The sequence below is a fragment of the Rhinolophus sinicus genome, linkage group LG04, assembly GCF_036562045.2.
Source record: "Rhinolophus sinicus isolate RSC01 linkage group LG04, ASM3656204v1, whole genome shotgun sequence".
Taxonomy (NCBI): Eukaryota; Metazoa; Chordata; class Mammalia; order Chiroptera; family Rhinolophidae; genus Rhinolophus; species Rhinolophus sinicus.
In genome coordinates this window covers 66,471,386-66,494,443 of record NC_133754.1, presented here as the reverse complement: position 1 = coordinate 66,494,443, position 23,058 = coordinate 66,471,386, and the positions used below count along the sequence as shown (strand labels likewise).

Sequence of the window (23,058 nt, the reverse complement as noted above, 5' to 3'; positions counted from 1 at the left end):
TCAGATGGTAGTCTTTAATATTTACACCCAGTATACGCAGCTGTCCTCTTTCTGAGCACATGGAACCCTGATGGCTGGGTCTAGCCCTGTGACTAGATCTAGCCAGTAAGTTGTGAAAGGAAGTGATGTGTGTCACCTCCAGGCCAGAGCATTTAACTGTAAGGCAAAACCTTCCAGTGTTCTCTTTTCTTCTACCACTGAAACCAACATTTAAAATACCAGCTACTCTATTAGCCTGGGTCCTTGAGTGACTATAACGAGCTAAGACCCCTGGCCTACATATGATAAACATGTGGTATGAAAGAAAAACAAACCTTTGTTGTTTTAAGCCACTGAGATTTTGAAGCAAAGATATTCCTATGCAGATCAAAGAGCCAAGTCTAAGAGTGGATTGGTTTAATGTTTAAAAGTTTTCAAAATTTTCTTTCCCATAAATTACTAATTCAATGTAAATTTCACTGGGATGAGAGATAATCAATCCTAATACATGTGCTAATAAGAATGATAGGCCTACGCTGATAAAAATGATTAGCTAACATCACACATAATTGTGGGAGACTGAATGCTTTCCTAAGATCAGAAACAAGGCAAAGATGTCAACTCTCACTACTTCTATTCGACATCATACTAGTCAGTTCAGACAGAAAAGAAAAGGAAATATAATAAAAGGCATTCATATTAGAAAGGACAAATAGGTTCTTATTCACAGATGACATAATATTGTATGTAGAAAATCCTAAGGAATCCACACAAAAAGTTAGAAATAAAAAATGAGTTCAGAAAGGTTGCAGAATATAAGAATCCATGTATAAAAATCAACTGTATATCTATATACTAACAATGAACAACTGAAAAATCAAATTAAGAAAAAAACAACTTCATTCACAATTTAGCAAATAAAATAGAAATAAACTTAACAAAATAAATGTAAGATTCATACATTAAAAACCTAAATAAATGGAAAGATATCCATGTTCATTAACCAGGAGACTTAATACTGTTAAGATAGCAATTCTCCCCAAATCGATTTATAGATTCAATGAAATCCCTATTAAAATCACAGCTGGCTCTTTTACAGATTTGAATTGATGAGGTGATCCTAAAATTTACATAGAAACGCAAAGGATCGAGAAAAAAACAAAACAATCGTGAAAAAGAACAAAATCAAAGGAATTAAATTTCCCAATTTCAAAACTTAACTACATGAAAAGGTGAAGGGATTAAGAAATACAAATTGGCAGTTACAAAACAGTCATGGGGATGTAAAGCACAGCATAAGGAATATAGTCAATAATATGGTAATAATTATGTATGGTGTCAGGTGGGTACTAGACTGATCAGGGATCACTTTGTAAGTTATATAAATGTCTCACCACTATGCTGTACACCTGAAACTAATATAATATTAATGTCAACTGTAATTGAAAAGTTTGAAAAATTTTTTCAAAGTGAAAACAAACTATAATGCTATAGTAATCAAGACTGTGTCGTACTGTCGTAAGGAAAGACATGAACTAAATTGAGATACCATAAATAAACTTTCATTTATAGTCAAGTGATATTCAATAAGGGTGCCAATCAATGTAAGTTAATGGGGAAGATAGTCTTTTCAAGAAATGGTGCAGGGAAAACTGAATAACCACATGCAAAAAGATGAATTTAGACCTTTCTTAAAGGAAAACACAGTAAATTTTCATGATCTTGGGTTAAGTAAAGATTTCTTAGATATGACACCAAGAGCATAAGTATGTTGTATCAAGAAACTATATCCAGAACATGTGAAGAACTCTTACAAATCAACAGGAAGAAGACAACCCAATTTTTTTACTTGGGCAAAAAATCTGAAGAGAAATTTCACCAAAGAAGACACATAAATTGTCAAATAAGCACATGAAATGATGGCCAACATCCTTAGTCATTAGGGAACTGCATATGATACCACTTCACATCCACTAGAATGGCTATTACCAGATAGACAAGGAATAACAAGTTTTGACAAGAATAAAAAAAAAATGGAACTCTCATGAATTGATGATGAGAATATAAAACAGTACAGCCATTTTGGTAGTTTCTTAAAAAATTAAACATAAATTTACCACATGGCCCAGACATTTCACTCTTTGGTCTCTATCCAAGAGAGGGGGAAAAAAAGGAAAAAAAAACATGTCTACACAAATACTTGTACATGAATGTTCAGAGCCACACTCTTCATAATAGCCAAAAAGTGGAAGAAATACAAATGTCTATTAACTGGCGAATGGATAAATTGTGGTATATCCATACAATAGAATACTCTTTAGCAATAAAATGGAATGAAGTGTTGATATATGCTGCAATATGGATGAATCCTGTACAAAATATCAGCAAACTGAATCCCACAACAAATAAAAAGAATGATACACCCTGACCAAGTAAGATTTATTCCAAGAATGCAAGGTTGGTTTAACCTCTGAAAATCAATTACTGTAATATACCATATTAACAGAATTAAAGACAACATGATCATCTTAATATATGGTAAGTAAAAGAAGCCACACACTAAAAACCACATATTATATAACTCCCCTTATATGAAATGTGCAGAAAAGGAACTATACAGAGACAGAAAGTAGATTATTGGTTATCTGGGGCTGGAGTGAAAACAAGGAGTGACTACAAATGGGCACAAGGGATCTTTTGGGGGTGATGGAAATGTTCTAAAATTGGATTGTGCTAGTAGTTGCACAATTCTATAAGTTTACTAAAAATCTTTTAACTAGTACACTTAAGTCAAGTAAGCTGTATGGTGTGTAAATTAAACCTCAATGACCTAAATTCTAACTGTAATATAAAACTATTAGTATCTTAAGAGCAAAAAATTCTATCATTCCATCCTTTATAATTAACAAAGTGCCTATCAATTTGAATGCTGAACTGAAAAATGAATTTGCCATTACTAATGGTTCCCTGAAAAATTAAACAATCCTAAACAGTCAATTTTACTAACCAGAATTTTGCTTAGAGCCTGACGATCCTCCATGTTCTAGCTTTGCTTTCTTCTTCTTTGATGATGATGATGTTGATGACTCAGAAGACACTGAACGTTTTTCTACCACAGGAGTGGAAAGAGCTCGTTTTTTGAATAGCTCCCGGTCTCTCAACAGACTTGGATCCATAATGCTGCAAAGATAAAAAACAAATATCCTTAATACAGATTCCAGTCACTGAAACCTATATGCCAAATCCACAGGTCTCAACGAGAGTTACTTCCCAAACAAAATTACCTTATTACTAGGTCTCTAGCACTTCTATTGATTCACTTAATTTAAAAAAAAGTCTTTGGGCCGGCCCGGTGGCTCAGGCGGTTGGGGCTCTGTGCTCCTAACTCCGAAGGCTGCCGGTTCGATTCCCACATGGGCCAGTGGGCTCTCAACCACAAGATCGCCAGTTCCACTCCTTGAATGCCGCAAGGAACGGTGGGCAGCGTCCTCTGCAACTAAGATTGAACACAGCACCTTGAGCTGAGCTGCCACTGAGCTCCCAGTTGGCTCAGTTGGTTGGAGCGCGTCCTCTCAACCACAAGGTTGCTGGTTTGACTCCCGCAAGGGTTGGTGGGCTGTGCCCCCTGCAACTAGCAACGGCAACTGGACCTGGAGCTGAGCTGTACCCTCCACAACTAAGACTGAAAGGACAACAACTTGAAGCTGAACGGCACCCTCCACAACTAAGATTGAAAGAACAACAACTTGACTAGGAAAAAAATCCTGGAAGCACACACTGTTCCCCAATACAGTCCTGTTCCCCTTCCCCAATAAAATCTTAAAAAAAAAAAAAAAAAAAAAGTCTTTAATTAATGCTTATTATGTGCCAAGCACTGTGATAGGCACTAAAGAGAAATAGAATTATTCTGTAAAGCTCTAGTACCGCACTGTCCAATATAGTAGCCACTGGCCACATGTGCCTATTGAACAACTGAAATGGGGCTAGAGTTGAATTATACTAAGTGTAAAACATACACCAGATTTTAAAGATATAGTACAAAGAAAAGAATTTTTAAAATTACTAATGATATATTTTAGATTGATTACATGTTAATGTGATAATATTTTGGATATACTGGATTAAATAAAATTAATTTCCCCTTTTTAATTTTTTAAAACACTATGACTAGTAGAACATTTTAAATTACACATGTGGCTCACACTTGCCGCTCACATTGTATATCTACTGGACAATGCTGCTTAGAAACATCAGAACTACTGGGCAGAAATTAGGAGGCAGATTTAGGCCAGTGCAAAAAAAAAAAAAAAAGAGAGAGAGAGAGAACCATCAGAATTGCTTATAAATGAAAGGTATATCTTAAAACTGGTGAACTTTCCAACATTATGTGATGAAGAGGCTGCATTAATATTTGATAGAAATATCTACAGAAAATTCCTGACTTGGAGGGAGGTGGGACTAAACTTCTTCGTGTTTTTTCTCAGTTCTAAAACTCTACAATTGTGAGACACTTCAATACAACCAGGTAAGCCACAGATCATTCAACAAGTATTTTAAAACATTCCTCTCTTGTCTGAATCCTCTCTAGAATCCTGTAGAGACTCTAGGAAGCACACAAGCTGACTATGCAAATGACTTGTGCACTGTTGAGACTAGTGTTCATAAATCAGGAAGGAAGGTCCCAGAGGAAAAACACTATCTTACACTTTCAAAACCTTCAAGCACCAGGTAGTTCAATAAATATTTGTTAAGTGAATAATGAACAGAAAAACATCTTTAAATTGCTCTAACCTCGTTGTTACTGATTTCACAAGTCTTTATTAAATGTCTTCTGTTTGCGAGTCACTGTACTCCAAGCTTTGAAAGGTTCTGGAAGATAAATCCATGCTTTCAAGAAGCTTACATTTGAGAATATGAAAGCATTGAGCACCTCACTTTAAAAAAATGAATAAAATGTGATTTAGCATGCTAAAAATTAAAAATATAAGCACTGATAATAAATAATCAGAGTAAACCAGTTAGGTAAGAAAGGAAGAGTCACTGGCACTGGACCTCAAATCAAAGATGTCTCCCTCTCAGTTCTAATCCCCAACAGCAACATGACCTTGGGCGATCCATAAATTCAGTTTTATTGTAAGTAAAATGAGGATACTACCAATGCTGTCTACATCTAGCCCAATTGTAAGAAAAAAATGAGAAAGCGATTTTTCAAATAGTAAAACTATACAAATGTTATTTCAGTATTACTATTTTATTGGATCTTAAAAGAAATGAACAGAATAATTATACTGGGGTAAGGAAGATAGGAGACAGTCTTGGGGAGAGGGACAGGGAGGAACAAGAGAATTCACAAGTGATACGTGGTGGGGAGGAAACACCTGTTTATTTCACCTTGTAAAGACAAGTTAATTAACCCAGGCTTTTAATCATGATTTTAACATAGACATAAATAAAAGCCTTACAGTTTACAAAGATCTAAATGCTTACAGCATTTGATCCTCACATCTCCAGCAGAAAATAGGTTATCTGTTTTATTTCTATTTTAATATGTGAAATCTGAAGTGAAGAGGTATGATTACGGTCACACAGCGAGAAGTACTTGGACCAGGACCCAAATATCCTGACTCTAAAACACTCGAGGTCACGTTTTATTTATTCATTGCTTTTAAAGGAAGTGCTCGATGCTGTCATGTTCTCAAATGTAAGCTGCTTGAAGGCAAGGATTTATTTTCCAGAGCCTTTTAAAGCTGAAGGCCTTTACCAGCATTTCAGGTGTGGAGTAAGGAACACTTACTTGATTTAGGAGTCAGGATATCTGGATCCTGGTCCAGGTACAAGGCGTCTAAAACCAAGCACAGGTAGGGGTAATATTCAATGACACCCAGAGCAGGCGGCTTCATGTCTACCTTTCCATCGCATGTTCCACCTAACTTTTCCTTCCTTTTGTCAGAAGGCGACTGTACTCAGTAATTGTAGTTTTACATGCACTCACTAGTGTGGTAGACAGGACACATCACCCTGCCCTTTTACATCAAAAAAACATCACCACAACTCAGGGAGTTCATGTGCCCACGTGTCACGGACGGACACTGAGAAGCCAAAATTAAGTCAGTCTTCCGGCTCCAAAGCCCACGTTCTTCCCACCGTATCATGCTACGGTACTTCTTTGAACCCTTCTACTTTCTTTTGCTTCTGTCCCTGCCTAAGCCTCAGAGGTGCCACTGGCGAATAGCCGGCAAGGTAAGAAAAGACACTGCTTACATCTTAAATGACAGAATGTAAAGGTAAGAGAAAAAAGTGCCACAGCGTTTTGTTTTGGAAAACGTCTTTGGACTTTACAGAAAACAATTATAACTAAAGTTTAGGAATCATTACAAACCAGGTCGCCAAAAGGCAGCTTTAAAAAATAGTCCGTGAACGAGCCTCTAAATCACAGCCTTTTAGTCGGTGGGACGTCGTGGGTCCCCAAACTCCACACACATGGTTCGCTCGGCCACTGCTAAGGTAAACTTGGGGGCTACGAAGAGGCACAAGCAGCTACCCGACTGCGAATTTCCCTTTACAACCCAAAAGTTTACTGAAAAAACCTCCGGCCTAAAAGACAATGCTCCCAACAAGTTGTTGCTGTATTCCGCGTAGTAAACGGCACCCAGCCTCCCGAGGGGTGGAAGACACGCTCGCCCCGCGGGAGGAGGCGGTCTCCCCCGAGGAACAACAGGCCGGAGCTCCGCGCCCCTCACCCGGCGGCCGCAGCCCCTACCTGAGCGAGGTGGGCCGCCCCACGCGACCCGCCGCCGCCTCCCTGCGCCTCCGCCTCCGCCAGCCGCTCACGCCCGCTGGCCGCCGCTTTCTGCTCCTAGTCAGCGCCCCCGTCTGCCCGCACGCACGCCCAGCGCTGCCCCGCCAGCTCCGGATCTCCGCACTGGCGGTAGCAGCGGCGGCGGCTGCGGCCGCACCACTGACGACTCGGCCGGGAGCCCCGCCCGCCGCTTCCTGAGTAGCTGCTACGAGCTCAGTCCCGGCAGCCAACGGGGCATCTTCACAGCCTAGAACGCGCGTGCGTCATCACGCGCCCAGTTAGGGGTACGGCGGGAGGAAAAGCAGCCGGCTAGGGCGTTCCGGGTCTCCATAACAACGGGAGCTTGGCTGGGGGCGGGGTGGAGGACGGGACTTAGTAGGTAGGAGGCTGTTAGCAGCAGCTAAGATGGAAATCTCTCCTTTGCGGAAATTTAAAGCTACGAGAGCCTCCTCCAGCGTGCTCGGGAATCTGTTTAACCCACATGGCGACGCAATTTTTCAAGTTATTGTCTACTAGGTATTTTGTGACTTTACATCAAATGTCAGTTACCACAATTTAGACTTCAGAGAACGTTCTTCCAGTTCTATTACAAATGAGGAAACAAGAGGCCCAGGGAAACTAAATGACTTGCTCAAAACAGCACAAGTAGCGAAGGCAAATCCTGACGTGAAGCCCAGTTTCTGAACTCCAAACCGCAACACCTGTGAACAGTCTTAGAAAACGATTTCAGATTCAGAAGCAACAGAAAGGGGAAGGAATAAAGCAACGAGAGATACCGTATATTGCCTTGTATAATGCGCACTTTTGGCCCAAATTTGAAGGAAAAATAAGGATGCGCGTTATACAGGGATAGTACTAATTCCATATTTATATAAATGTTCATTTGTTTATGCTTATGAGTTAAAAGTGTAATTCTAGAAATCAATAACGATATCCGCATGCAAAATAGTACCCTGGAGTAGGATAATCGGTGTTGTTGAACTTAACGACAACTTGCAACGACAGAGTTCTTGACCTTCTATGATGCGTAAATATTAGTTTGTTACCGGTACATAAAATTTCTTACGTATTGCTTGCATCTGTTCTGTTTTGTAATTATTTGTTCCACAAAATTTCTTGTACCGTGTTAAAAAATAAATGCTAAAATTTCTTTATAATACGAAAAACAAGTACCTAAATGTAAACTAATAAAACTTTGAGTTAAAAAATTTTAATGAAAGTTTTCCCTGAAAGTTTGGACCAAAACCGTGGGTGCTCATTATACATGGCAAAATAAGGTAAAGGGCCTTGCCCACAGCCTACAATGTATTGGAGTGTCCGATTTCTGCGATGTCCTTCCCTCACTTTTATAACCCAAAGCAGCAGTATAGCCTGTGCTCAACTATTCTGTAGCTGTCTTTTAATTACTTAGTACTAGTTACTCAGGTTACTTAACCTGTGTTGGTTTTCTCATCAAGGAATAACTGTACTACAATGGATTACTTGCATTAGACTGTTACAAAGATTAAATGAGATGACACATAAATTTTTATTCAAAACTTGGAAATAAAGCCAAAAGAGATTGTGTGACTTAAAAATTGTTTCATTCTAGAGGATTTTGTAATAAACTCACTTGATGTTCATGTAATACCGTCAGGAAATGTAACTTTGAGTAACAATTTAGTAGGGCCCAGAGGTTTTACAACCCAGTAAAGCCAGATATTAACTGGTAAAAAAAACTGATGAAGTGTAATGGTGAGAAGGAGCAGATATCAAGTACAAAAATTAATCCCAAAGGTTAAAATTGCATTGTGCTGAGAAACATGAGCCAGTATTATATGAATTTATTAATTTTTATTTCATTGTTTCTTTACCTAGTGATTATATAAATTCCAGTTTTTCATATACTTGTGGAATCGATTCTATCATTCTTCTGGTTACTTTACAATGAGTAAGAGACCTAATATACGAGGTGTGATCAAACAATACAGTGAATGTTTAAATAAATTATTACAGTAAAAGACACTTTGCCATTAATCCACCTCAAAATACTCCCCATTGCTTCAAACGCACTTTGTCTCATCGTTCTTGCCACTTTCTGGAGCAGTTCTTGAAGTCCTCTTTCGTGTCTTTAGTTGCACTGTCGTGGCTGCTTTGATGTCCTGAATCATTTTGACTTTGGGGAAGAGCCAGAAGTCCCACAGTATCAGATCTGGTGAATAAGGTAGATGGCAACACACCATAATGTTTTTATTGGACAGAAATAGCCATATATCAGAAGTGATGTGTGACACACAGCATTGTCATGATGAAGGATGATTTAGGGCACACTTTAAAACATACCTTCTCTCAACCACAGCTCACACACGTGACTGACTGCACCAAACAAGTCGAAACTTGTCACACACTGTTACTAGGGTTTGACTTGCCGCTTCCCATATTGAAGATCCCTGCCTTTCTGTTGGATGGCACTCGGCAGCAGCATTCACCATATTTAGTGATCACAACAGAAAGGCTCTGTGTCACACATCGCTTCTGGTACAGCCATTTCTGTCAAATAAAAACTTTACAGTGTGTCCTCATCCACCTTATTCACTGGATCTGGTACCGAGCAACTTCTGGCTCTTCCCCAAAGTCAAAATGACTATGAAAGGTAAATGTTTTGTATCGATACAGGACATCGAGGCAGCCACGACAGCACAACTAATGACACTCATGACAGAGGACTTCCAGGGCTGCTTCAGAAAGTGGCAAGAATGATGGGATGTATTCAAAGCGAGTGGGAGTTTTTTGAGGGGGATTAATGGCAATGTGTCTTTTACTGTGATCATTTTTTAAAAATTTAAACATTCACCATATTGTTTGCTCATACCTTGTAGACACACCTGGGCAGCCTCTAGCCAGAGCTTAGGGAAGGCATTGGACAAATATCCCACCCTGAGCTGTGTGACATAACTCTTTATAGGGATACGGCTATTTGTGTGATATACACAAAGTCTCCACCATTGATGCTTAAATAAACCTTTATTATAATTTAACCATCTGCATATTGACATCTTTAGTATTTCAGGTCAGAAGGGTGTGGCTAGTGTCAAATTATATGAAGAATGATTCAAGCTACTAATGCAACAGCAATTATGTCTCATCTCATGAATGCTTACTTTTTAGTAGAAAGTGTGGTGGCTCTTTGAGGGAAATATATTTTCTATATTTTATAAAACATTCTTCTCTCCTGACCAATCCAAACCCTCCCACCCAAAATACACAACTCAGTATAACCACAGGATTAATTCCAATACAGTGGATATTTTTTTACTATTTTATTTGTGGTAAAATCTATATAACATAATAAGATAAAATTTACCATTTCAACCATTTTAAAGTGTACAACTTGGTGGCATTAGATTAATATTATGTAACCATCATCACTATTCCCAAAATTGTTCATCATCCCAAACAGAAACTCTGTAACCATTAAGCAATAATTCCCCATTCCCCACAGCCTCCTGTAACTTCTAATCTACTTTCTATCTCTACGCCTTTGCCCTAGTTCTAGATATTTTATTTAAGTGGAATAATACAATATTTGTCTCTTTGTGTTTGGCTTGTTTCACTGGCTTATTTCATGTTTTGAAGGTTCATCCATGTTGTAGCATGTATCAGAACTTTTCTTTTTTATGTAGTGGCTTAATTTTATATTTTAATTTTTTTTACATTACATAATTGTTTGGAAGAGGAAAACTGAGATAACGTAAATAAATTTACTTCATTCTGCCATCAAGTAATAACTGCCTTTCAACTCTCTTCACCTGGCAATCCATCTCAACTAACTAGATATGTAAATTCTCAAAACAGCCGACAAAGCAATTAGCCCACATCCGCACAAATCAAGAGCTAAAATAAGTACTTTGCTCATCATCTGTCCTGGATTTCTCTAGCATTGATAGTGTTTTCTCCTTTGGAGCCTTTCCCCCTACCTTCTAATGCAGCCTGCCCCTCCTGAAACAATATCCCTAGGACCCTGCTTCCTCTCTAGCATTCATTCCATAAGGGAGGAAAGAATTCTTTTTGAGAAAAACAAGTTATTAGCATGTACACTGCACATAAACATGAGAGTACCCAGTTATGAATAACTCAGAGGGATAGTTAGAATTTGGACTTATGTAGTACGTATCTTAACAAAAGACCAGTAACTTTTTAAACAAATGACAAGACCTTTTCTCCTAAACTCCAGCTTTTAAACTTCCAGATCCCTACTGGGGCCACAAACTCAACATGTCCTAAACTTTGCACCTGCCCCCTTTAAACCAGTTTCTCTGCCTGTCTTGTCTCTTTCTATTAATGGTATTATCTTTCTACCAGTCCCTCAGGCCAGAAACTTCAGGGCTAGTTTTGACTCCTCCCTCACCCTCAAGTCCTAAATTCAATTAGTGCACAAATTCTGTTGACTCTTTCATTGCCCATTTTCTTACACATGTCCCTTTCCATCCCCACTGCAATCACCCTAATGCAGGCCCTTCATTACCTCACACAAAGATAATCTCAGCCTCATTTCTGATTCCCCCATCCTACTCTCGACAGTTTTGCTATTTCCACTTTAATCTTCCAATCCCACCTTGACATTTTCCTCCTTGAACAATCTTCAATGTTTAACAATCAGCAATTCCATGTTGCTAATATCTTCTCATCCATTTATTATCAAGACCCTCTCCAAACAGCACAAATTTTCTAGTGTCATCTTCCACTTAGCCCAGTCATTCTATTCAACAGTATTGGGCACTGCAATAAGCAGTGTGAATATACAGTACAACAGTCCCCATTTATCCTTGGTTTTGCTTTGCTCAGTTTTAGTTACCCACAGTCAACTGTGGTCCAAAAATATTAAATGGAAAAGTTCCTAAGTTTTAAATTGGAAGCCATTCTGAGTAGCATGATGAAATCTCTTACAGTTCCACTTCGTGAACCCTTCGTCCAACGTATCCACACTGTTTACACTCCCTGCCCATTAGTCACTTCGTAGCCATCTCTGTGATCAGATCAACTGTCATGATATCACAGTGCTTGTGTTCAAGCAACCCCAACTTTACTTACTAACGGTCCCAAAGCACAAAAGTAGTCATGCTGGCAATTCGGACACGCCAAAGCAAACCTGTAAAGTGCTTCCTTTAAGTGAAAAGGTGAAAAGTTCTACTTAATAAAGCACTTTATCATCTCATATCATCACAAGAAGGGTGAGTACAGTACAATAAAATATTTTGAGAGAGAGACCACATTAACACAACTTTTATTACAGTATATTGTTGTAATTGTTCTATTTTAGTATTGTTATTGTTGTTAATCTTACTGTGTCTGATTTATAAACTTTATCTTAGATATGTATAAGAAAAAAACATAGTATATGTAGAGTTTGGTACTACCCATGGTTCCAGGCATCCATCCAATGGGCATCTTGGAACATACTCGTATCCCCTGCAGATAAAGGGCCAGCCGGTGATGGTGGTGGGGGCGTGGGGGAGGGTAGCTGCTGTACAAAGATGTGTCGAGCATGCTACCTGTGTTTGAAAGGGGCAAAGGAACAGATACTTGATGGCAATGCAACAAGTGCTATAATAAATAGATAAGCTTTCTTGTAATTCAAGGTTATGTTTTCGGAAAATAAAACTGCATCAGCCTCAGTTCTTAAAAATTGGAAACTGGTGCGGCCTAATTTAAGTAGAATGACTGTATCCTATATAGGGTAGCTCACAGAATCTTGGGAGGGCTGGTGACCCAGGCTAGGAGGCTAGGCAGCCAGAACTATGGTGGCCAAAATCATGACTCAGAAATGGGCCAGTGAGGTCACCATTACTGCCATGGATTCTAGTCACCAACGCTAGAAACTTACATGGCAGGCACTGGTACTACTGCCAGGCCAACCCTTGCTGGTGTTGCCACAGCCACTAGAATGGATTCTCTTATCCCTGTTTCTGAGTCGTCAGTGGTGGATGCATCTGGTTGGCCAAGCCTATGTCATGTGCCTTCCCTAGCTGCAGGGGAGCCTGGGAAAGTATGCATTTGATATTTTGGGGTTCTATGTGGGAAGATGGGCTTTATCTCTTACCAAGGCTCATAAGGTTGGTATTCCCCAAACTTAAGAAGTCTGGATGCTGAACAGCCAAAATGACAAATGTCTCCTACTACAACTTAAGAGAAAGTACTTAAAAGGGGAGTTGTTGCCATAAAAATTTATGTAAAAACTAGATATAACTCCAGCCCTACCATCCAACACTTTTTACCTTTTACCATTGCCCACTAACACATTAAATATCACTTCAAATATACCACATAAAAAACAGAAATGACTGTATATAATCATTCTTACCTTTAAGATGTTGACTGATCTTTGTTAAAGAATCAACATTCTAAATTATCGCATCAAAGGCAATGACAATGAGTGTTTCTCAGAGTAGAGCACAATTGAAACCATCTTCTATGTCTACCACTAACAGCACCTGATCCACATACAGGAGGTCAGATTCATGGAAAGGGAAGTTTGTTGAAGACCGGAAAATCCTGCCTATTCATTTTTCAGAAATGTAAAAGGTTAAAACATTGGCTCTTGGTGATGGAAGGAGAACTGACTCTGGGTGGTGAACACATAATGTGAGATATAGATGATGTATTATAGAATTGTACACCTGAAATCTATGTAAGTTTACTAACAATTGTCACCCCAATAAACTTTAATTAAGAAAAAAAGTTGGCTCTTTTGTACTATAGATATTACTGTGAAAAATTACACAGTAGCACACTTTTGCTCTCTTGCAGCCAAAGCTGCTACATGACACACAAGGAATGATGCTGTGAAACAACATAGAAAATATAGAAATGATTGACATCATTTCTAAATGACACCCACAAGGTGAACACGTAGTGTAGATCTAATGTGGGTCTACATAATACGGGACAAGGTGTCATGGGAACACGTAACACATAAAACTATGAGTCTTCACAAAGGTGATGTTAGTCAAGCCTTGTAAAACGAGAAGATTTCTAGGTGTGTGTGTTTAAAGATGGCCACACGTTCTTTAATACTCCTGCCACTGAGAGGTGAAGTCCCATAACGCTGCGTCAATTTGGGCTAGCCTTAGTGATTTGCTTAACCAATTACATGTGGCAGAAGTGACGTTCTAGAACTTCCGAGGTTAGGTCATAAGGCTTGCAGCATCTGCCTGGGAATCTTGGAACCACCTCTGGGAGCCCTGGGCTTCCATCAAAGTCCATTACCGTGAGTCTGCAATCCCGGAAAGACCACATGTAGGCACTCTGGTTGACAGCCCCAGCTGAGGCCAGCCTTCCGGTCACCCTTGCCTAAGAGTCGGATATGAATGACTCTGTTTTAGACTTTCTAGACCAGTCCATCTGCCAGTTGAATAACCCCAAATGATCTTTGTCGACACCAACAGAAGAGTCATCTTTGCAAGCTGAGTCTTGCTCAAACTCCTGACCCACATAATCGTGAGGTATAATAAAGAGGCTGTTCTTTTAAGCCACTATGTTTTCAGCTAGTTATGCAACAATACAGAACTGGATCATCTTGTAAACAAGTGGGAAGGAACATTCCACACAAAATGAACATGCGCTCTAATGCGCCAACCATACTGAATGAGCTCCATCATCCCCATGCATGCTTTGCCTAACTGCCTCACTGTCCCTTCCATGGGCCCTGACCTTCTCCCTCACAATCCTCATATTCCAAATCCTACACAACCTCTTACTTGCACAAAACCTTCTTCAGTTTTCCCAGCAAAATGACACTTTCTGCCTCCTCTGAACTTGTATAATTCCACTTCTCTAATAACGAGGGTGCCACTGTCCGGTTTGCCTCTAGCAGTACAAATTTATGCCTTTTGTCCCAACTGTGTCCCCTTTTACTCCCTAAAGAATCCCATAAATCATATGGTTACCCTGTGCCTAACATTGATTTGAATTGCAGTTATTTGTGCAGAATTTTATTTTATTCTAGACTATGTGGTTACTTGAGAGCAAGTACCATGTATTTCCTTCAGTAAACATCTACTGACCTCCTACAATGTGCCAGATATTGTACAATGTGTTGCCCTATATATCTTTACTCTCCCCAGTGACTTTTGTAAAGGAGACTGTTAAGCCAGATCACCTTACGCTGGATCGATTTGGAGATTGATGAGAACAAAGCCTGCACTTGAAAAAGGTTCCTTCATGTTGGTTTACTGTAGAAACAGGCAGTGTACAGGATACCTGAAAGAAAAAAAACCACATGATTAGAGTAGAAGTGACTACTGGGCCCACCCTTTTTTTTTAACGGAGTCACACCCAAAGTTTAGGGTCAGTGCAGTCAGTGGAGCCCACTGGTCAGTGGAGCCCAGAACCTTGGCCCACTACCTTATGGGCTGAAGGGTAAGAGGGGGGTGTGGTTATGTCAGTCCAGTCCATGGCTAGGTTTTTAGACCCTATCTGCTCGCAGCAATAGTCACATAACCTAGTCACTAATGTGGTATGTTTCTTTCATTGACATTGGACCTACTTGAAGTCAGTGTAGCAACCTGGCCATGGCCAACCAGAGAGACATTAATTAAAAGCTTAATGAAAGAAGCCTGAAGCACTAGGCCATTAATGAAAGCCATGGAAAATTTTTAACTAACTTACCTAGCTGGTAAACGCTAATGGAAATAAAGTACTAAAAACGTAAGTTATTGCTAGACTGTTCTTCCAACTTAACCAAGAAATTGGCTAAATGCTTCTTTTATACTTCTGGTCTTTATTTATAAATGTGAAATCTCTTTTCTCCCCCATAAGCCTTCTTAAGACAGCTCAGTGTTGGCATATGACCCTCCAATGAGCAATATTCTTGGAAAATGAACTGTTAACCCATAAATTCATAACAACAAATTTTATAAGAAGAAAAGGCTATCACTTTATTTTTAAATTTTTGGAAACAGTTTTCACAAAAAATAAAGTGACAAGAACACATATAAAAACTGAAATCATTCATTGATTCATTGAACTATGAACTCTTAGCAGAAGGGACTTTTGTAGTATCTGAGTCCCTCTCCTTCTGAAAGCAGGAATCACTTCTAAATTATCCTTCACTTAGATAACCAGCCTTCTCTAATCTTTCCTAAGTTTAAAGTAATTAATCTCATAAAAGTAACACAAATCATTTTTAATCATTTAAAACAAAAGAAAGAATAAAGTAAGAGAGGCAGGCCTCTTGTGTCGTATGTTTTGAGAGAAAGGTCACACCCTTGAAGCAGCTTTGCAATATGCACAGCACAGTACTGACTTAAAAAAAAAAATTCTGTGCATTTGAATTATTTAAATGTGAACAGCTGTTGTCATCTTCCTTTATAAAAAAGTAGCAAGATATACTCATTCAAGTACATTAATTTAATTATAGTACATATAGTTGTACAGGTGGGACAAGGCTAAAACAAAAACAAAACAAACCAACCAGCTAGCACAGAGATAGTAATAAAAAAAACTTTAAAGCATTAATTATTATGAGATACTATCAAATGAAAATCAATCCTGGATAACAAAAACTCTCCACTATTGGAAGATCCTGATTACAACAAAGAAATTATATAATGTGAACAGTTTAAGTAAATGTGATTATTTGGTTCATTTCAGAAGGGCTACTGGTCCAGCTGCCAGCCATAACAGTCTCTGAGTTCTCAACGAAGAGTGACCAGTTCTTCCGAAGAGGTAGGGTGAATGGCAACTGTGTTGTCAAAGTCAGCTTTTGTGGCTCCCATTTTTACTGCAACAGCAAAACCCTGCAGCATTTCATCACACCCAATCCCTTGCATGTGGATCCCAACCACCTGGGAAAAAGAAAAAAAAAGATACCTAATATTTAAAAACCTGTAAAAACTTCCCTTTCTAATCCCAGTAGGCACAACACAGCTGACAAGGCCCTACACAGTCCTGCCTCAATATCCCTGCCCACCTCATCTCATGCAGCCCTCCCTCAGGCTCTCGGCCTCCCTGGCTTTCCATTGTCCTGAGTACTCCCCATGCCCTCTCCTTTACACAAGTTGTTTCCTCTGTCTGGACAATCTTTCTGGCCCTCTTTTAAGAGCAAAAGCCCATTCATTCTTCAGATACCTACACATTCCTTCCCGACCCAGTTCAACTGTCTATCACATGATCTCTCACTACCAGTATTTCTCCACCATGGTTCTATCACAACTGCAATGTTGTATTTATTTATCTGGGGAGTGGACAATTAGAGTCTGTCTTTCACAGCAGACTTTAACCTGTAGATGAAGGGGTCTCTGTTTGCTTTTGCTCCCTACTCTATCCCTATGGATAAGCAAAACAATGGCCCGTAGGGGGCACTCAGTTCATACAAGCTAGATGACGGCATGAAGGACCAGAAAGAGGCATTTGTTTCAAATCACATTTTCCAGTGAGATTTCTCACTATACTTTAAAACTATTAGTTAATGTACCCCTTCAGCAAATACTTTTAGGGTAAATAATCCATTGAAAAACAAAGTTAGAGAACATAAAATTTAGCTACAAAAATATTTTGTTTTAAAAACAAATCAAGAATATACTTAAAATTACTGAATGGTACACTTAAAAATGCTGTGTGCTTTTTACAATTTAAAAAAGTACATCTCAATTTAAAAAAAAATCCCCAATCATATTTTATGTATGCATTAAACAAAGATTTTTAGATGTTGTGATCTAAGTTGAATTTACAATACCAGTTTCTGGAGATGGCAGGAACTTTATATCATCCCTCTCCATATCCCAGTTCTTAGTCTTTAGCAGATTGTCAGGTAGTGGTTATCAAATGAATGAATGACAATGGTATGAAGAAATAACTGATATGAAGAGATAAGTAGGGATCTTGCTAATTCAACATCTGAAAATCTTAAACTACTGAGGAATATTCAGGGCCAAGAAAAAGCAACCTTTGTTCTGCTGCCCACTCACTTACTTCCTTCTCTTTGTTCTAATTCTCTGCATCCATCAATCCTCAGTAATGTTGATTTCTACAAGCCAGGGACTATGTCTTGTGGCTTTTGGAGTACAAAGCCATCTTGAATCAGACACAAACTATGCTCTTTTCGATCAGAGAAGTTGGAAACTACGTCTGAATCTCCAGGTAAGCCACTGTCCCTCATGAAGCCACGTTCCCAAGGCACACTGCTGTGTTCCATTGTAATATTTAATTCAATTTGTAGAAAAAACCCAATAGGCTGACCTAATACCAAACAAAACCTATTTGAAAAATTATGTTTCAAAAAACTTGTTCATATTCAAACCAAAATCGCAATAAGACACCATTTCACATCCACAAGGATGGCTATAAAAAAAGACAGTAACAAGTGTTGATAAGGATGTGGAAGAATTGAAACCCTTACATAAGACTGAGGGGAATGAAAAATGCTGCAGCCATCTTGGAAAACAGTTTTGTAGTTCCTCAAAAAGTTAAACCAAAATAGTTAATTTTACTGAATAAATTCCCTCTTCTTCACTGATTGGTTAAATTTAAATTCATCATACATTACATTCTTACACTTATCAACATTTCTGAGTTTCCTATCTATCCTGGCCTATTGGTCAATGACTGAGCTTTTTTGTGGCTTTCAAACTTTCTCCCTTTGTTTGCAGTGGAACCTTCTTTATAAATGAAATATTATGAAGAACCTCAGTATATGTAGGCAGATAAAAATAGGAACACACCAGTTCAATCAATCAGAGAAGGCTTAACTATTTGGTCTCCTCCCTTCCCACTCCACCAAAATGCCACCATCACTGCCAACCTTGAAGTTACTCTTTAGCTTACTGGATTTTTCCCATACCTTCTCGTCTTTGTTAGCACAGACCATTTTCATCACACATTTCGTTTTCCTTTTGGTAACTGCATGATACATTGGGGTAAAGGTCGTTGAATAGGTCTTCACATTTTCTTTTCCATATTTAGAAATGGCCTCATCTATAATGCACAGAAAAGTATCTATCAAAAAAACACTAAACAATTTACACTGCCCTATCAAAGAGAAAGCAAGAAATACATAACCTAAATCATATCATGAGAAAATATCAAACAAAACCACAATGAGCAATACCCTACAAAATAAATGTTGATTTCATGAAAGATAAAAAACTGAGGAATTAAAGGACATCAAAGAGGTATGAAAACTAAATACAATGTTTTATCCTGGACTAAAGCCTGATTTGAAGGAAAAAAATGTTAAAAACTAAAATGATTTAAGACAATTGGAAAAATCTGAGTAAGATCTAAAGTTCAGATGATATTGTATCAATTTAAATATTCTCATTTGATGAGGAAAGTTTAAGGGGCCTCTGGGACAACATCAAGTGTACCAACATTCTCATCACAGAGGTACCAGAAGAAGAGAGAGAACGAGGAATTAAAAAGCTATTTGAAGAAATGATGGGAAACTTCCCAAACCTTGCAAAGGAAACAGATATACAAGCCCAGGAAGCACAGAGAGTCCCAAACAAGATGAACCCAAAGAGACCCACACCAAGATACAGTATAATTAAAATGCCAAAGGTTAAAGATAAAAAGAATCTTAAAAGCAGCAAGAAGAAGCAGTTAGTCATCTAAAAGGAAGTTCCCATAAAATTGTCAGCTGATTTCTCAACAAAAACTTTATAGGCCAGAGGGATTAGAATGAAACATTCAAAGTTATAATAAAAAGCAAGGACCTACAACCAGTATTACTCTACCCAGCAAAGCTATCATTTATAATCAAAAGACAGACAAACAGCTTCCCAGAGAAGAAAAAGCTAAAGGAGTTCATAACCACCAAACCAGTATTACAAAAAATGTTAAAGGGACTTCTTTAACACGTTGCGTATGGCGGGGTTTAAATACCTCGTGAAGATTCTCGTGATCCGTACGCAACGTGTTAAGAAGGAGATTAAAAAACTATGAATAATAAAATGGCAATAGCTACGGTATCTACCAACAATTATTTGAAATGTAAATGGATTAAATGCTCCAATCAAAAGATGAAAAGGAGCTGAATGGATAAGAAAACAAAACCCTTACATATGCTGCCTACAAGAGACTCACTTCAGACTGAAAGACATACACAGACTGAAAGCAAAGGGAAGGAAAAAAATATTTCATGAAAATGGAAACAAACAAACCAAAAGCTGGAGTAGCAATACTTATACCAGACAAAACACACTTTAAAACAGAGGCTATAACAAGAGAAAAAGAAGGACCCAGTAATCCCACTTCTGAAGAAACCTAAAACACTACTTTGAAGGGACATGTGCATCCATATGTTCATTGCAGCTTTATTTATAATAGCAAAGATATGGAAGCAACCTGGGTGTCCATAAATGGATGAATGGATAAAGAGGTGGTATACATATACAATGGAATATTACTCAGCTATAAAATGAAATCTTGCCATCTGCAACAATATGGATGGACCTACAGGGTATTGTGCTGAGTAGAGTAAGTCAGACAGAAAAAGATAAATACTATATGATTTCCCTTGTATGAAATCTAAAAAAACAAAACAAATAAACACGCAAAACAGAAACAAACTCATAGATACAGAGAACGTTTTGATGGTTGCCAGATGGGAGGGAGGTTGGGGTGATGGGTGAAAAGGGGGAAGGGATTAAGAAATACAAATTGGTAGTTACAAAGTAGTTATGGAGACGTAGGGTATATCATAAGGAATATAGTCAATAATATAGGCAATAATATTGCAATAACTATGTATGATGTCAGATGGGTACTGGATTTATCAGGGTGATCACTTCGTAAGTTATATAAATGTTTAATCATTATGTTGTACACCTGAAACTAATATAATATTGTATGTCAACTGTAATCGAAAAATAAAAAACTAAAACAAAGTAAATAAATAAATAAATATTCTCATCAGAAAAATTGCACTGTTTCTGTAAGGGAACTGCCTGGTTCTTAGGAAATAGATACTGAATTTTAAGTGTGTGTGTGTGTGTGTGTGTGTGTGTGTGTGTGTCTATGTGTAGAGAGAAATGATAAAGCAAAACTTTTAAGGGTATACAGTCCTCTGTACTATTTTTTGCAACTTTTCTTTAAATTTGAAATTAGTTCAAATAAAAAGCTAAAAAAAAGTCAGAGAGACAGGGTGGTATGAGGAAAAGGAATTATACTCTCAATGTGGTAGTAGTCAGGAAGGAAATTGGAACTGTGACAAGAGGCTAACCAAACAGGAGTGTAACTTGGAGGCTGAGATAGATTTAGTTAGCTGACAGACACCTACTTTAAAGTCGGGGGTGGAGGGAAGGAAACTGTAAATGACCTTCGTTTTTAAATACCTACCTTCGGTGAGTCCCACTGTCCCAATAGGGGGGTGGCTGAAGACCACTGTGGGAATGTTGTCATAGTCTAATTTGGAATCTTCTTTGCATTCAAAAAGTCTGTGGGCAAGTTTTCGGCCAGCAGCTATGGCAACTGCAAAGATAATTTAAAGTCAATGTTTAGCTTATTGCTCATTTTTTCATAGCAGAATTGCTCTACTAACCATTTGGCTATGTGGCTTCACATACTAGTTCTGACAGTTTTACACCAATGCTCACAATAATACCAAATTCAATATAATAAAGACACATCAATATCTTAGATATCAATTAAAAACTATCAAAATTTCAAAACTATCAAATTCTGTACATTCTATTATAACAAAACAAAAGACATATTTACAAGTTTCCAATCATCTGGCAGTTACCTACTTAATGAGGATATTAGCTTTTTGATACAATATTTATGGAGCAAACTATATTAGTTTCAAGCACCTTCAGTTCTACTTTATAACCACATTCAGTTCACACTAATTTTTTTTTAAAGTTTATTTTAAAAATTATTTTATTTATTATTTTTTAAAAATTTATTCTCCTTAGCCTGTTTTTATTCCTAAGTCTTTCAAAATAAATGCCTGAGTTCAGTAAAAGCATCAGCTACTAATTTTATTGATTTGAAATTGACAGATTTCTTTCCAAAATAAGTTATCAGTAGAATACCTAAGAAATTTCTTCACTTGAACATAATTTTCAACTCTTAGATTATGTTATAAAGTTTTTGAACCTTTCCTTGTTATTTTGTTTTTAAGAGAACTTCCTAAACAAACTCAACAGCTTTGGGTGTGAAACTGAGGAAGTTTCCATCCTGAAGTAAGACCCAGGGCCATTTTGGAAAGGCTGGAGAGGCTGCAGAGGGGTACAGAGTGAAAGCAGATGGAGTGGAGTTGATAACAGATAGAAGAGCTTGAAAAGTGCCAGTTAAATCCGAAAATAGCCTGAGGTATGAAACTCGGGGGATGAGGATCAATCTTCATTGTATCAAAACTAAATTATCATAGAAGAATCCCACTCTCAATTACTTCTTCCCAAAGCCACTTCCTTCCTCTGTCGCCACACACTACTCAGATTCTAATTTACAGTGTTCAGAGGAGGACTGTATCAGCTATATAAAAATTTCAGTCTTCAAGAAGCATTTTTAAAGTAAAAATGAATATTATTGAGAAAACATCAGGTACCCAACCAGCATCTATTTCAATCATTTTTATCATTTTGATGACATAAAGACAGTCATCCTTTTAACTTTGCTTAAGCCTATTTGACTATGAACTTCTGAACAGTTTTGTATAACACACAGAGCCTCCCTTACCCAAGAAAACAAGAAGCATTACCTGGAGTAAGAAGAGCTTTTCCACACACATCCCCAACTGCGTAGATGCCTTTCACGTTAGTATTCTGGAATTCATCCACGATGATATGACCTTTGTTGTCAGTTTGAATCCCCTAAAATTGTGAAGGGACATCACATAAATACCTGGCTTACCTACAAAAAAAATAGCAGATCAAATCTCTGATTCTATCTCATTTCAGGCACCTCTGTAGCCTGAATCTCCAAGAACCACAAGACTCAACCACAAGATGAAAATTTCTTAGCAAGTTGGCAAGGTTCATATCTTTTCTTTAAAAGGGAACTATTTTATCCGATTTTGAGGTATTTTAACAGGATTTGACTTTGCAATGTATAACTCAACTGGCCAGGTAAACATGAGAAGGCATCCTTCAGCTATCAGACATGCTACTTGCTATCCCTGTGGAGTCCATCAAGGAAGGTAGCTTTCAATTTTCTCCACTGAGGCAGTCTTTCTGAAGCATGCTAACTCAAACCTTCAAGGGGCACCATGAAGCAGTCACCAAAAGCAGATTTCTTTGAAGCTTACCATTTTATCTTTAAAAATCCAAGCAAATTTTGCATTCTACTCTAAAATATAC

General features: G+C 38.0%; 2 protein-coding genes across 3 annotated transcripts in view; both read right to left on the bottom strand.

Moving 5' to 3' along the window:
* Positions 1-6,988, bottom strand: part of GTF2E2 (general transcription factor IIE subunit 2) — a 50,609-nt gene extending 43,621 nt beyond the window's left edge. The window contains exons 1-3 of one of the 2 annotated variants that reach the window (XM_019750509.2): positions 6,740-6,967; positions 5,774-5,821; positions 2,987-3,159 (exon numbers count right to left, since the gene is read on the bottom strand). In XM_019750509.2, the coding sequence (XP_019606068.1) occupies positions 2,987-3,155 (169 nt within the window). In that variant the 5' untranslated portion in view covers positions 3,156-3,159; positions 5,774-5,821; positions 6,740-6,967. Of the gene's footprint in view, positions 1-2,986; positions 3,160-5,773; positions 5,822-6,739 lie in introns of both variants that reach the window. The other variant, XM_019750508.2, reaches the window with a different exon arrangement.
* Positions 6,989-15,667: 8,679 nt separating this feature from the next.
* GSR (glutathione-disulfide reductase) overlaps positions 15,668-23,058 on the bottom strand; it is a 44,232-nt gene continuing 36,841 nt past the window's right edge. The window contains exons 10-13 of the mRNA XM_019750505.2: positions 22,461-22,572; positions 21,095-21,226; positions 18,597-18,730; positions 15,668-16,602 (exon numbers count right to left, since the gene is read on the bottom strand). Coding sequence (XP_019606064.1) covers positions 16,453-16,602; positions 18,597-18,730; positions 21,095-21,226; positions 22,461-22,572 — 528 coding nt within the window. The 3' untranslated portion in view covers positions 15,668-16,452. The remainder of the gene's footprint in view (positions 16,603-18,596; positions 18,731-21,094; positions 21,227-22,460; positions 22,573-23,058) is intronic.